This window comes from Sesamum indicum, linkage group LG4 (genome assembly GCF_000512975.1).
Source record: "Sesamum indicum cultivar Zhongzhi No. 13 linkage group LG4, S_indicum_v1.0, whole genome shotgun sequence".
Classification (NCBI taxonomy): Eukaryota; Viridiplantae; Streptophyta; class Magnoliopsida; order Lamiales; family Pedaliaceae; genus Sesamum; species Sesamum indicum.
The window spans coordinates 17,026,769-17,042,742 of NC_026148.1; the positions used below are offsets into that span (position 1 = coordinate 17,026,769).

Consider the following 15,974-nt stretch of genomic DNA (forward strand, 5'->3'; position numbering starts at 1 on the left):
TGAAGGGCTTTATTAGTCAAATTTGCAATAATTTACTCTATCAACATCACATATATATATAGGAAAAAGTATTATTTTAGTCCGCTAAGTATGCTTAATTTTAATTTTAGTCCGATAATTCAGCAACTTACGAAATTGCTTACTTTTAGTCCTCTGGCTGATTTTCGAACAATTTTACCCCTATGCAACTTTTGAAAGGTAGTTTTAGTCCTTATGCACTCATAAGAGTAAAATTGTTCGAAAATCAGCCAAATGACTAAAAGTAAGCAATTTCGATGTTGAATGACACCTAACTTTTTTTTGGAGAAAAATAAAATCCTCAAATATTCCATAACTCAGATGTTGAATGACACAAGAATTTCCCTCCTTTACGTCATCTATTAATTTCAAAATGATAATAATGTAAATAGCATGATTTGCATTTTGAAGTTTTTATTAGATTATGTATCTTGGGATTAGGGACAAAACAATCACAATCATCTATATATACCAGCAGGGTTTTGCACACTGGTTGTGTGTGCAAAGTATAAGGATAATTACACTTCTCTTTCATGAAATTTGATATAATTATATGTAGACCCTTCGAGATTTGAAAAATTACATCTGATACTCTTGAGTTTTAATTCCATCTAACAAATAAGCGAATTTGCTAATAGTGACAAAACACCTAGATAAAAATTTATATTTATCTATTGACATATTATTGATTTATTGCAGATGAAATAAATTTTTTTATGATCAAATTATCATTACACATCTTCACATGTTAATATATATGATGAGACATATCTTTACTGTTAAAAAAGTCGTGTGATTGAGACTCATAAATATGTGTGTATAATTTATTTTTAACAATACTCTCTTGTTTAGTTGTAATCTTTAAATATGTCTTTTCATTTAAAATTATCGATATATTAAATTAATATTTAAATTTGAATATATTGAATGATATAATAATAAATGAAATTATTATATATGATAATATTTCCATTACACTATAACATTTTGATACATATATCAATAACAAGTTATAACTATTCATTTGATGTTCGTTATTTTTTATTTAGTTATCCATTATCCACTTTAAATAATTTTAATTAAATTTTTTTATTAACATTTAAAATAATTTAACTACAAGCTATATTTAAGTAATTAATTCTAATGCTAAAATTATTTTTTAAGAATTAAATATTTTAAAATTAATTATGAAACCGTAGAGCCAAATTAGAGTTTAATAATATCAAAGTGGAGGAGATGAACGCTATGTTTGTTTTCATTTTTTAATTATCTTTAGGACTTTGACATCATTCAAAAACATTTTATCTAGGTGTTTTAAACTATTTTAGCATAAATACATATAAATACATAAATATATATATAAAAGATATAATTTGACCATGAATTGACAATGAATAATAATTTTTGTCTCCCAAAACACAAGATTAACACATACAATACTTATTTTAAATTATTTTAAAAAATAAAATCTAAATATACATGTTATCTGTAACACACACTTATTTATGATTGTTGTGGTCTTTTTTATCTCCACCAAACACTGATAAAACGAATTCAAATATTATGAAAATGTTTATGAACTGCTCCATTGAATTGAAATTGAAACAGTTCCAATCCATTGGGACCCATATAACGGCTTTTTCTGAAGGATCCGACGCGAGAGCCAGACCGCCTTTTCGCGCGGCCGACGGCCAACCATTTTACTTTTCCATTACATTTTAGCCAATAATCAGACCAACCCATAAATTTTCTTCAACTTTTATCAGCGGAGGAGTCGTGGGTTTCTTCGCTTTCAAAGGTTAGTAACTACAGTAAACAAAAGAGACACGCCTATACTAGACATACGCTTTCGGTTTTGGAAGATATTAAAGATGGGTTTTGAGGTTTGTTGATGGTTAAGGTTGGGATGCGTGTTGGTTTTCTTGTTCTTTATTGGTAAAGATTGATTTTTTATTATTATTTTTTTATATGTTTTGATTTTTGTTTGGAGTTGAAGGTAGAGTTAAGGTGCTGAAGTGTTCTAATTAGCCTCCAAGAGTGGATTTTTCTATTTAAGTTTTGCTTTTCTAGTACGGGTTATGGATTGCATATTGTTTTTTGCTATGATGAACTGGATCTATTGAAAATCTTTTTATTAGCTGTGAGAAATTAAGTTCGAAGGACCTAAATTGGGTTTCTTTGTTATAGGTTAAGATTATTTGCATGGAAATAAATATACTGAAGAGATTAAAGTTTGTTTAGGCCTTAATGCAATTTACTTCATTTTATTATCTTGTTTTACATATGGATAATGAATGGAAATTCTTTGAATAGTATGTCAGGATCCTATCATCAGAGCAGAAATTTACACTGAATCTTTTTTCTGTGGAGACTGCTAGATTTGCACTAGTAAGCATTTGGGGCCTGTTAGAGATTTGAACTTAAGATCACTTTACTGTTTTCCTGTTTTTAAGGCTTCAATTCTTGGTTTGAGTTGCTATTGTTTACTTGCACTTGTTGGTGCTATAGAGCTGCTCTTTCGTCTTGTCACAAATGGCAAGTTTGATTGTTAAGTAAAATCTCAACTCATCTAGGTTTAATGCACCGCCCTCCCTTGTTATTGTGGGTACAGGCCTGGATCAAGAACTTGGGGGAACAGGGGACTAGATAGAGAACTCAATAGTGGGCTTATATAGAAATGTTGAAAAAATACTGCCGTTAGTGCCAGATGTTTAGAAGAATAAAAGGTTCCAATCAGTGCGGTGCTCAATTGTTCTTTTTGTTATCTCATGACCTAGGTGTATGAAAGCCCTTTAATTATGATGGACATTTGAAATGTTGTAATGTGATTTTGAAGTCCTTTCATCTGGATGATAATGTGGTGAATTACTTCGTGTCATCCCTTTTGAAGAGAAAGCTCATGGTGCATTTTAAAACTCTCCACTTTGGGGCATGGTTAACAAGAGTTTCCTTTGAGAAAGGTACCCATGTGATTTTGATTAGGATGTTTAGGAATCTTGAGCAAAGCTATCTATTCATCTGGGAAAATTTTTTACTTTGAGGTTGAACGTGCAAATCATCTGGGAAAATTTTTTACTTTGAGGTTGAAGGTGCAAATCAATGAGATTTCAGAAAGTTTTGTTTTCAGGTTTCATACATAACCTACGTCATATCCAAATGATAAAGAAGAGTGTGAGTTGAAAAATTAGAGATTAGATAACGTATAGGTTAATGCAACACCTTGATGGTTACTTATTCTTCCTGTTTGAATGATCATAGTCTCGATTCTGTTCTTTATGCTGCCTGTATCAGATGCAATCTTGAATGAAATTGTTTATAAATTTATTCAATGAAGTAGAAAATTGTTCTTCAAATCTTTTACCCCTTTTTGGATTCCATGATTCAAATTCACATTTCTGATTAAAGCTGCATGCTTTTTTTTGGCAGGAAGGTAGCTTTTTTCACCAACCTCCTAGAGATACTTTTGTTGTGAATAGAGGTCCTTGGTTAATCTGCAGTAAAGTGCTGTTTATAGATATTACATAAGATGACTATGTATCAGCTAGATCCTGATGTTGTAAGGTGGGGTCTTCACCTTATAGATGTTTGCTCTCTTTCAAATGATGGTTCTCCAGAAACTGTTACTTGTTATGAGAAGGATTTGTCCCAGACCAAGCTTGTCAAGGAAGGTTTCTGTAACCCAACACACTCTTTTGCGGAGAATGATGAAGTTATTGCTCACGCTCTTCAGGAAGAATTATCAAGGGTTGCAGCTGCAGATGCATCAGGATTTACATCTGCCGGACAACTTCAGGGAGAGCTTCGTATTGCTCAGGATTGGTTTGGTCCTTCAGGAAGGGACTTGAATTCTGGTATGGAGCAGTCCAGCTTCTATTTCCTTTGGTGGATTAAGTTGTGCTTTTATTTCAGTTTACTTATTATGTCCGCAGGGTTTCACAGTAATGAAGAAGAGGTGGGTGAGAAGGAAGAAGTTTCATCTCACCTCAAGGAATTATCACTTGAGGGTGAGTACGAGTATGTTTTACCAGAGATAGAAGATGAATCAGTTCTTGATGGTGAATTAGGCAAAAGGCTGAATCAGATGGTTTCGGTTCCAGTAAGTTTGCATTATTTGTTTTCTAATCAATGTGACAATCCGTAGTAAACTTAGTTTAGTTGCTGTATTGGCCGATTATTTTCCTTGTGACATCTTGGCTGAATCAACTTATTGGATATCATGTAGTTGTGATGAATATAAATTGTGAATATTGGTTCGCAGCATGTTCCTAAAATTAACGGAGAAATACCATCTGCAGATGAAGCCACATCAGATCATCAAAGGCTCCTGAACAGGTATTTGCCAACATTGCTTCTGTTCCATTTCTTGTCAAGCTGTTTCTTACATTGCCACTTTGTGAAGGCTTTTTGCTAGTTGCTGCATGCCTGTAATTTGGTGTAAGCCAATACTTTTATGAATAACCTTTAAGATCTCTGGGACTATCAAAGCTTTCGTTCGAGGCAGTCATGCCTTATGAAACTGATTCCGTCTTGTTTTCTCTGCCAAGTACTGAATTACTTGGTTTGACTTTTCCAGTCAAATGACTGGTTTCTGGATATGACAGTTTTCCGTAACTAATTTAATTACCAAGAGACTAAGTTAATGAGGTAAAAGGTCCCTATTAAATTCTATTGTTAGGATATTAAAATCAATCGAAAGTACAAAAACATTTTCATAATTGTCGTTTCCCCCCTAGTCCATGTAAAAGGGTGGGAATATATAGGTGTATGGTCATTCTCATGCATTAGTATTCATTCTACTTCTATCAATAAAGAAGTTAACCCACTAAATTTCGTGATGCTGGATTGTGTTTTATTTGAACGATGAACATGACTTCTAGAGGGTATATCCAGTAATTTCCTACTCTGTTTCCACGTTCTCTTTGTATGCCGTCTTGTTTGACTCCGAACACTTTGTTACACATTTCACTTTCCTTTTAACTCTATTGTTGTGCACATCAGATTGCAGTTATATGAGCTAGCTGAACTCAAAATTCTGGGAGATGGTAATTGTCAGGTTGGTTCTTTTTTTATCTACTCTAATGAAACATGCCTCGAGATTAATCAAACTTACCTTTTTTTTCATGGTAAGGCTTTGCCGTAAGCAGAAAATTATATTGAAAAAATTAAGTTTGTTATTGGCCACGTCCAAATAATGTATTGAACATAATTTCTGTAGAAGTAGATTGTTATTGAGCTTTGTACGACTAATTGCTACGGAAATGGTTTATCGCATACATCTTTTTGGGATGAATAATTGTTGGCACTCTATGTATAGCAGCTGCAGGAAGAGTTTCCCTCTTTGTTCTACTCATCTTCCTAAGCTTCGAAATACTCGATCCTTTCCTAACTGTTGCTTGCTAATTTCTTCCCATTCTTTTCTGCAGTTTCGGTCACTGTCAGATCAAATATATCGGACTCAGGAACATCACAAATTTGTAAGAGACCAAGTAGTGAACCAGGTTTGCTTGTGATTTAATGTCACTCATTGTCCGACACTCATATTTCAGTAACCCCAATTTTGGTCATCGTTTTTGCCCATTCATATTGTAACTCTGCTGTTGTTCTTGCTTGCAACGAGCAGCTGAAATCACATCCTGAGTTGTATGACAATTACGTCCCTATGGCTTATGGTGACTACTTGAAGCAAATGAGAAAGTATAATACTATCTAAATCTTGATGTCGGTTTCTTGGAATATATGTTCCCAAATGTCTATATCTAATTGTCTAATGAACTTTGCATGACTACAGAAGTGGGGAATGGGGCGATCACGTCACATTGCAGGCTGCTGCAGATTGTGTATGATTTCTTTCTACTCTGATTTCTCTCTTTTATATGTTTTTGGCTTTTTGCTTCTATTGTCTTTGAAGTGTACTGTGATTTTGAAGCAAAGAAAGTGATGATTCTTCTTATTTTGAAATCCGATAACACTAAATCTGCTTGACCCTGTAAATACCATCTACCTGTTTGTTGCTAAGGATTTAGCGCAACGCTCAAGTTTTGCTTTTTGAAGAATTAGCGCATGTGATTATTTTCTATTTTTTTCTTAATTCGAGCAAACTAGTGAATGTTTGCTGTTCCCTCTCAGTATGGCATCAAGATCTTTGTCATTACATCATTCAAGGATACGTGCTATACAGAGATTCTTCCACAAATTCAGAAGTCAAACAGAAGTAAGTCTCGTTTCTCTACTTTATGTTAATCACTCTTTTCTTTTGTCTTGAAATTTTTTTTGTTCGGTCGAATTGATCAGTTATTTGTGCTATGGTACCAGAACTGAAAAGGGAAAGTTATGGACTAGATAGATTAAAAAACGGACTAGATAGATTAAAAAACGAGTTCCAATGGCATACTATTCGGGTTCACTAGTTTTTTATTCATTGAACTTTCTCTAATGCTCACAGGCGATTCATACAACATAACCATCACGAGCAGTTTTCTTGATACTATTTCTCACGATAAATCTGATACTCTCCTTTATATGAAAATCTTCGTATTTCTAATTGCTCTGCTGATGGAACCAAATACATTAGTTAGATTACACTTCCAATCCGATGATAAACCATTTTCTCGTTCCCTTATTGTGAACTGAAACCGTAACTTTTGAATAGCATTGGTTTCATTTTTTCTTAATATTGTAATACATTGGTGCTTTTCTTGATATCTCTACTTCATAGTTAGAACTCCACCGTGAAGACAATATAGTCCTAACGGTTCTCGTGTGTGTTGCAACGCAGTTATATTCTTGAGCTTTTGGGCTGAAGTGCACTATAATTCGATTTATCCACTAGGAGGTAAAATATTTCTTTGCTACTTGTGTATAACCGGTTCGTGTTGTCGGCCTAAAATGCTGCAAACGGGATCGTTCACTTTATGAACTTGTGTGCTAGAGAAGAATTCTGATGAACATCATTCTTGTGCCATCTGTTTGTGTCTGTAGAGCTGCCTGTGGTGGAAGGCAAGAAAAAGAAGCGGTGGTGGCGGACATGAATTTTCATTGCCGGTTGGAACAATGTTGCCTCCTCTGGGAATTTTCGTACTTGGAATGTAGGTCTGTGTGCTCTTACTCAGTCCTTGTATAAACATCATAGATGAGAATTGAGGTTGTCTCTAATTACATCTAGTAGGTTCCTTCCTTGTACGTAACAGTTTTCATGACATGTGTTTCTGTTGTTACCCCTCTTTTCTTGTGTACATATTATATATGCAATCCGGGATTATTATGTCATTCTTTCTATTTATCTTTAATTATACTTAGACTTTTCTAAAAATATGAAATTATACTTTTTCTCAAAAGAATTTTAAAATCACAGTAGCACCTCTTCCGAGAATTCTTTGTTTATGTCAGTCCCCTTCCATTAGGGTCTGGATGGAGAATGCTGACACTAGCAAAGAAAATTCTTTTATTTATACAATTAATCTTTATACAAAATAAATTTAATTAACAACTTAGTAAATTATAATATTTTTTATAATTAAAATTATTATTTAATATCGCACATGTAAACTTTATGTTATATTTGAATATATATTTGTATTGTGTTATACCTTTTTTAAATTGACAAGTAATTCACTTATAATACTTTTATCTATTTTTGATTTTATATTTATATCAAGATACATATTATGCATTATGCAATCTATTTTTTTATTACTTATAAATTTATGTTGAAATTTAGTAATTTCTATGAATTAATCTAAAAATAATGATAATGATAATATTAGGGATGGTTGAACAATTTTAATTATTTTAATTATTATTTTATTATATATATAATGAGATCAAAATGTTTAATCAACAATTAAGATATCTTAAAATTCGGGCTCCCAATTCATACCAAATTTAAATATATATAAGATTGTGTCGATTGAATCATATCAGATGGTCTGATTTAAAATCACATAGCCCAATTCATTGATACACCGACTTGAATGATCATTCTTATGTTCCGCGTACGATATCTTGACATCCGTATATCCAATAAGTTTAAAATTTTACCAAATGTATTTTTCTGTAAGTTTGATTATATCTAACGGTTTGATCTGAATTTTGATGGTCGAATTAACTTATGTTGTTCAACAATGTAAAATGATAGTTATATCAATATTATACTAATATTTATAAATATATAAATTTATTGCAGATTGTGAACATATATTAATATCTTAACTATAAAATATTTTTATGTATTTCAGTTGCATTATTTCAGATAATAGATACTTTTCTATAATTTTAAATTGTTCAATATGATTTTTTTTCATATTTTATTAATTATATTACTACTAAACTGATCAGTAGTTTATGTTTATAACCATAAATTAAAATTTCATACTATATTTTGGTATATTTATAATATAGTATATATTATGCAATCTATTTTATTTCTTATAAGCTTATGTAAAAATTTGGTGATTCTCATAATTTAATCTAATAATAATAACAATAACAATAATAATAATAAATAATAATAAATAAAAAATAAAAAAATTCAACTTGAGCTCGTGCTCGCCAAAACAGGTCGAGCTCGACTCATTGACACCCCTAGTGAGCATGCTTGGGCTTTGTCCCGCTTTTGTGCATATATGCATATTGTTTGGTGCCCACCTTTCGATTTGTTGTTACATTATTTTGTTGGGATAACTAAGGTTCTCTGTGAAGAATGTAACATTAGTCTCTCACTCAGTTGTTGGAGGTGCACTCCATATCAGGGTATGTTTTGGTTTGTTTGTACTGCTTGATTTGCAGGACCAGTTGGAATCAATATTTCGAGTGTAATGATTAAAATTTTTTGGCACGCTGGATTATCATTTCCAACTTTTTCTTTTCCACCTTTGTGCCTCATGTCTCAATTTTTATAAAGGAATAATACTCCTTGTTTACGTTTTCTTGATTTTTTTTTAAGGAATGAATACTCCTTATTTATACTTTCGGGAAATATTTTGTAAGGAAGTAGTACTTCTTATTTACGGCTTTCTAGGCATGAAGGGAGTTAGTACTCCTTGTTGTACATTTACTTGTTCTCTTGAATTAATAAAAAAGGATCGGGAACTTCGAAAAGCTCCCTCACCCCTAGGTGGTTTAATTAGAAAAAAAACATCGAAATATTAGATGTAATATTTCAAATTATAAAAAATTTTATATATAATTACACCAATCCTCAGAGGAGGATGGTATAATTATCCTAACAGTTATGGTGTTCTAGAACTAAACTTCCAAATGCTTAGCCAAATACGCAGTCAAACAAATCATAAAAAGGCCCCAGAAATCGACTTAGCTCCAACAGAAGAGCAAGATTGTTCTGAACACTCAACATGCTGTGCAAGAACACCTTCTACAATCAAAACTGTGATCATTTGAGTTGAAATAAAATGGCAAAAATCGAGAAGTTTCGACGTTGATCGTTGAAATTTTTCCCTTAAAAGCACTCTCAACCACTGATAAGAATGGAGAAGAAACAAGAAGAAACCGCACAAGGACATCTACTCGTTGCATCTATTACTATACGACGTTCTGTAAAAATATCAGCTCAATTGGTTGACTATCTGAGAGAGAGCAGAATATGTGCCGAGTCCAGATGACACAACGCCCACTCCGATGACCAATATACACAGTCCTGTCTGCACGCCGGAACAATAAAATGCACACAAAGATGTGAGAAAACGAGACCATTATGATCTAAGTTAATCTGCAATGTTGAACATGGCTATAGGGATTCAATGTCATTTTAAATTTCTGGTAATGTGACTAAACGTCGACTCGTTTTCAGTGCAATTATCCAGCTCACATCGTAAGGTAAATATAAAATAGTTTTGTATCCTGAATAACTGTTTACTTATCTATGATGGACGACGGGACTTAGCGTTACCTGGAATAAGTTTATTTTTCCCCTTAGGATGCTCAAGTAGCAAGCACATGGAAGAATCAATGTCTGCCAAAAGGACGCCAGTAAGTACAAACAGCGTAACTTGACGTGTGAAAACGAGTTAGCAAGAGCAATGCTAAAGACTTACGACTAGCATTGTGAGTAAAGAACCTATCAATGCCATCACAAGACCTGCATGGAAGATGAGGGATAAAATGAATAGCTAAACAAATTGTGATGACGGTCTTTTTTGAAATTTTCGAAAGATAGGTACGTGATGATGATCTTACCAAAGAAGGGGATGGTAAGGCCAACAAGCAACGTGGATATCACCAATGCCGTCCTTATGAGGATTGAATATATGAAGGATTTGGCATGTCTTGATGGTATTAACTCCTCCAAACTCATTGCCACAGGGGACATCGTTAACGCATACGTATTTGCAATTAAAGAAGAAGCAATTTTCCTTTTTGTCCCTCTCATGCATTGAACAAATCAATGAGACAGAAAAAAACAAACAGGAAAATGAAAGTTTTACGATAGAGAAAGCATGCTGAGAGTGTGTGTAAGGTCTTGTCTAGTTTCAGGAGAACGAAATGGTGCAGTATTGGCTTATAATCAGCATGCTGAATCATAAAAAGGATATTTCGTAAATGGATTGACTACCTGCAAATGAACAAGGAGCACAAGTTAATTAAACTTAATTAACTCAAAAGAAGCATAAATGACGAATCCATGGGAACAATAAACTTCAGTCACAGACATGTCCTACAATTTTGTGGAGGACGAAAATGACGGATAGAGTTGGTTATTTCAAGGATCTTTCCTTTGAAACCTATTGTAAGAAGTAGCTAGATGGAACTCACCGTAGTCCAAACCGCAATTTTTGATGCAACTAAGTCTTTCGGCAAGTTGAGAGTGAACTGTGATTGAGTTGTTTCTCCAAACATCGTGTATCCCAGAGCAGCCGCTCCAGCATACAGCACAGTGCAAATACCAAAGCTGCATCAGCCATCGATACATGAGTGCAAAATAGCAACAGATTTAAGTAGTCCCATTAAGTCTCTAGCTTTTCTTGGTAGGTAACATGGGACATCGGGCTCCATAACAAGTGTACCGGAAACAAATAATATAGAAGTCTAATTTTATCAAACATTTATATATACAAATTCCCATTAAGAACTATACGAGGATATCCCGTATTGTAAATGGCCATGTTGAAAATGGAGAAGAGATTGTAGTTTGCTTGCAGGTGTAAAAACTAGTAATGTATTTTCGTTTGTCATAATTATAGTCTTTACCTCGTTAGAAGGACAGAAGGGTACTGGCTTGGCATTTTCATTGATGAATATATATTGGGAAAGACGGCATGGCCTGAGTAGCAAAAACCGTAGAGACCAATAGCAACAGGAAGAGTAGAAAGGTTTAGAGCTGTCCCTTTAGTATGAACACCGACATGATCCACCAAGCCAGTCCAGAACAAACAAGCAACTACCAAGATTGATGCGACAACTCCTCCAGCTGAAATTGACGGAAAAACAAGGTACATACAGTAAGTGGTTAACGATTGTGGGACATTTTAATTGAAGCATCTGCCACACATGAAAGTACTCGAAAATTGTCAAATGATGCATAGCCGTCCGTCTCCTTTCACACTCCTTGCAAACCATTGAGTGACATAATAATTAGGGAGAAACACTACCAACATCCCTAAAGGTTTATTCATATTTACCAAAATTCCTGATGGTTTTAGAAAATTACAGTGCTTTTTCTGCAGTCATGTGTTACATTACAAATTTCCCAGAAAATCAGATGACCAAGAGGAAGTCATAATGTAAAATATGACAACAGTTGGTGTTGGTGTATTTTCTAAAAGTGGTGTCAGGGAATCAATGAGAAGTATTGGCTCGTCGAAATTTTCTGTAATAGGTTGACAGAGTAAAAGCTCTCACCAGAAAGGTAGCTAAGAACACTGAGGTCCCTTAACCAAACAGTAGGAAGAATAACCAAGGTGGTCATCAGTGCAAAAAGATGGTGAGAGTTCAAGTCAAACTCTCCTATGTTTATATGCGCATTTGGAAATAAAGATGACAAGTTGTCAGTCTCCAAAATGATATACTCGACGCAACAAGCCTGCAAAAGACGTTGATTTAGCTGCACAGGAATATATTTCATTGAACGTGAAGTTTTTAATGAAAAATGTACGAAACGTGCAAAGAGTTGATGTAACGTGTGCAAATGCCCCTTCTATGAAATTGGCAAATGAAGAAATTATCAAAGTTGACAGATGTACTTACATATAACTCCACATATAGAATAATCTGCATCCACAAGTACAACAGACCACAAAGTATACGTTAGTGGACTACCACATAGGTTCGTCTTTTAAGGTAATAAGAACAAGTATGCATTGAAATAAAATAGTTTTGACGAAAGATCATCATGGAGAAATCATTTGTTTCTCGTTCAGTAAGTCAAAATTCACGTTGGGGAAGGACTTCTCACAACAACAAAGAGACTTATTTTATGCTCAGTGATGCCTTAGTCCGTATGTGGCCAAAATCTTATGACGCACACAAGAGGATGAAACATTGCAAAATAGCTGCACTATCAGTTTGACAGAAACTCTGGGAAGAAAATCATTGAAATAGTTATCAAATTACTCAAAACCTCTATGAATGCAAAGACTTCATTGTCTAAACACACAGCTCAGTTGCATATCAGATTATCTTTCCACTTTAAACTTTACGTAAACCTATTGCGGCTAAATCAGATTATGGAGAAAGGCAGAGGAGGACTCAGATTTTGGGACCCAGGATTTGGCATGAACCAGGGTAGCAGGCTTTCGCACATAGTTAGATTGCTATCTCTTAACTAGCTTGTCTACTTGCTTTCATAATGCTTGCATCATTGTGAAACAAGAAACAATGAACTGATATGCTTTTGAATTGATGCTGCAGCAAGATGCATAGTATCCAAGGATAGTGATTGTCATGTAGCGTACTAGGAAATAAAGAGACTTTTCTTTATTTTACATTGTTCTAACTCAAATAAAAAAAGAGTTGGAAATAGCAAGACTTACAGATATAAAAACACGTCCTGCCGTACCAAAGGCAGCCTGGCCAATGTCCGGGTATGTTTCGAGACCAGGTTGACTGTCCAAGCAGTATCGCAAGAGAATTCCAGTGTAAAAAGAAAGTGCAGCAAAAATCAATAATATAGAAAGCCCAACCCAGCCCCCTTCTTTGACAGCATATGGAGTAGATAGGATTCCAACTCCACAAAGTACATTCACGCCTGCATAGAATTGTCGTACGTCATTTTTGTTTCTGTGATAAAGGAGCATTGGAGAAACAGAGAATCTATCACAAAACAAAATGGATCAGCCCGTTAAAGGAAGAAGGAAGATTTCTTGCCATATTATATATTCAGATGATGAAGATATTTTGTTTCTACCCGGACTTGTTCATAAATTAGGTTGAAATAGAGAAATAAATGCTCTTGGAGTTTGATGATAACCAAGATATGCAGTAATAATATGCACCGGGACAGATACTTTTAATGCTAACCATTACTCAAAACAAGAAAGCAAATACTTTTATCGCAAAGCATGATTAACATTACTTAAATCAAGAAACCAAATACTCCATTCACTTATTTTCTTTTTCCTTCACTGGCACATAGCATAAATATCTTAAGTAGATAACGATAACAAACCATTTAGCACTGCCTGTCCGTATGAGCTCTGGTGAGAAACTGGAAGTTCATGTGCAACTGATGCTTTCTTATCATGGATCACTCTCCTCGAACTAGGTTTCCTTGACAGTGGAGGCATCGGCAGACGTGGGGAACTTGGTCTTTCTTTGAATGTCTCGTCCTCTACGGATGGTATAAGAGGCTTTGTCAGAGAAGGTAATTTCTCTGGAGTGTGTCTCCTTATAAGAGATGATGAAAGGAATGAGCTGCCTATTAGTGATAACGATGATGGCCCCAGAAAGTTAATACTTGGTGACGGGACACTACCGTACAGATCAATGGATTGCCTGTAACAAGTATTGTCAAAACATTTAGTATTTGGAGGCCGACATAAAAGCAATACAAGAAAAGAAATGAAACATAGTTTGACACTATCAATAGCTTAATAAAGTAATACAATATCCATGTATCAGCACATTTTGATCGAAATTCAAACATTATAAAACATGATTAGTGATGGTTCCTTAGAGGGATGTAGTTAAACCAACTTCTTGTTCTTTAACAAGACATAGTTTCTGGAACAGCAGAATACGGCTATGCAGACAACTTGCAATGGCCAGTTTGGAGTTAACTTCTGGAACGAGCAATTTTATAGTTCTTAATTTGAGGTGAAGCAAACTATACTAATTACTTGACAACCAATGAATTGCAAAAGCATTCAAATAGTCAGAGGCCCACAAGCGACTATCCTCAACATCATTCAGATTATCTACGACCTTCAAATCTTTGTGCCAGCAACCTGCATCGACATTCCTTTGTCCTTTTGTGGGCTCGCAATATAACAACATTAGTAAATAGTCACGAGGCGAATGACTCAAAAAACTCTTCTAGTTTATACTCGAGTACATATAGATAAAGAAGTTTGATTTAGTTAAGATACAGCATAAACAACACCGATTTCAAGAAGTGGTTAAATCTCAACATCCAGACATAGCATCAAAGCTCGCATATTCAAACACGCAAAAAATTAAGTACATGAACAATAACAAAAGTATAAATACCTGTAACTTTGAGGCCAGGCAGGGTCCAAAGAACCGATCTTGCTCTGATGATGTTCATCGTTATCATCAGAGTAAATGGAGAACTCAGATTCGTTCCCACCTTCACCTTTCTCCTCATCCTCTTCATCACTTTCCAGAATAAACTGTTCGGACGATGATTTCTTCATCGTCTTACCTCTCCCTTCTTTAGCTTCAAATTGCTTCAGAATTCAATTGAAATAACACCTTTTAACCTTACAGAGAGATGGATCTGTAGCTCAAAATCGAAATTCATGAAAGCTGATCAATGAGGCCAAAATAAGAAATCCCATTTAACATATATATCATATATATGCATGTGAATCCACGTATGTGCACTTTGCCAACAAACATGTGTAGAACTATAAAAAACTGACAAAAAAACGTAAACAGAAATTATATTACTAATGCAGTCAATAATTCAATGTCTGAAAACCATATCAAAACATCATTAATATCTCCGGCATTGAAATTGAACCAGATAAAAAAAAGAGGATCAAGTCATCAAGCATATATATACCTCTAAAGAAACTTTTCCAACACTTTTCAAGAAACTGAATTAACTTTCCCGATTCCCATTCCATAATTAGACCCGAAATTTCAGATCACTAAGAAATGCAATCAGCGATATGTATGGCGCGCGTGTGTGTGTGTGTGTGAGAGAGAGAGAGAGATTACCTCTTCAAATAGTTACCAAAGAGAAAAAGATGTCAGCTTCTTGTGGGATTCTCGCCAGAAAAGATCTCAACCTTTTCTCCGCAACAATGCATCAAAAAATACCACCTTCTGAATCTTCCAACACTCACCAAGAAAGAGTTTCACCTTCTCAACTCACCCAAAAAACACACACTAGCCTCCTCACCTTTTCCCCTCAACACACAGAACACCCACTAAATCTTTGCCCACTACTTCAAAACAGGAATTCAGCTGTAAGTGTCAAATGATGTTTTTCGTGTGGGTTAATGTTCGTGGAGCAACACGAATATATAAAGAGACAGACCACCGTAGGAATTTGTCAAATGACAACTTATTTGCCTTCGGAATGTCACTTTCTTTTTCCGGACATTCTTCTTTTCTAATTTATTCACCTTTTTTAACTTTGAAGGATGACATGTAACTTGGTTTATTAGATTGTCATAGCGTGAGGATGAACGATCTTCTATCACATAATAGTATTATTATTGATATTATATATATATGCATGTTTATTTATTATAACATAATCTAATTATATATTTTTAATTTTAAAAAAATATATATTATAATTCAATATTTTAATA

General features: G+C 34.2%; 2 protein-coding genes across 6 annotated transcripts; one reads left to right on the forward strand and one right to left on the reverse strand.

The window, feature by feature from the left end:
• On the forward strand, nucleotides 1,638-7,284 carry LOC105161308 (OTU domain-containing protein DDB_G0284757). 3 transcript variants are annotated; one of them, XM_020693104.1, is made up of 11 exons: nucleotides 1,638-1,918; nucleotides 3,445-3,869; nucleotides 3,948-4,114; nucleotides 4,277-4,350; nucleotides 5,017-5,071; nucleotides 5,442-5,516; nucleotides 5,639-5,712; nucleotides 5,807-5,855; nucleotides 6,145-6,229; nucleotides 6,794-6,850; nucleotides 6,997-7,284. In XM_020693104.1, the coding sequence occupies exons 2-11, from the start codon at nucleotides 3,545-3,547 to the stop codon at nucleotides 7,044-7,046; spliced, it is 1,011 nt and encodes a 336-aa protein (XP_020548763.1). In that variant the 5' UTR covers nucleotides 1,638-1,918; nucleotides 3,445-3,544; the 3' UTR covers nucleotides 7,047-7,284. The 3 variants fall into 3 exon arrangements, with proteins under 3 accessions (XP_020548763.1, XP_011077254.1, XP_011077255.1); XM_011078952.2 differs by having other exon boundaries at nucleotides 1,638-1,816; XM_011078953.2 differs by having other exon boundaries at nucleotides 1,820-1,953.
• On the reverse strand, nucleotides 9,452-15,738 carry LOC105161309 (vacuolar amino acid transporter 1). 3 transcript variants are annotated; one of them, XM_011078955.2, is made up of 13 exons: nucleotides 15,373-15,738; nucleotides 14,677-14,876; nucleotides 13,637-13,962; nucleotides 13,002-13,216; nucleotides 12,217-12,240; nucleotides 11,872-12,052; nucleotides 11,221-11,440; nucleotides 10,786-10,921; nucleotides 10,566-10,585; nucleotides 10,210-10,355; nucleotides 10,068-10,111; nucleotides 9,923-9,985; nucleotides 9,452-9,674 (listed from the first exon to the last, which is right to left on the reverse strand). In XM_011078955.2, exons 2-13 carry the CDS (start codon nucleotides 14,841-14,843, stop codon nucleotides 9,579-9,581), a joined length of 1,638 nt encoding a protein of 545 aa, XP_011077257.1. In that variant the 5' UTR covers nucleotides 14,844-14,876; nucleotides 15,373-15,738; the 3' UTR covers nucleotides 9,452-9,578. The 3 variants fall into 3 exon arrangements, with proteins under 3 accessions (XP_011077257.1, XP_011077256.1, XP_020548757.1); XM_011078954.2 differs by having other exon boundaries at nucleotides 14,677-14,926; XM_020693098.1 differs by having other exon boundaries at nucleotides 14,677-14,955.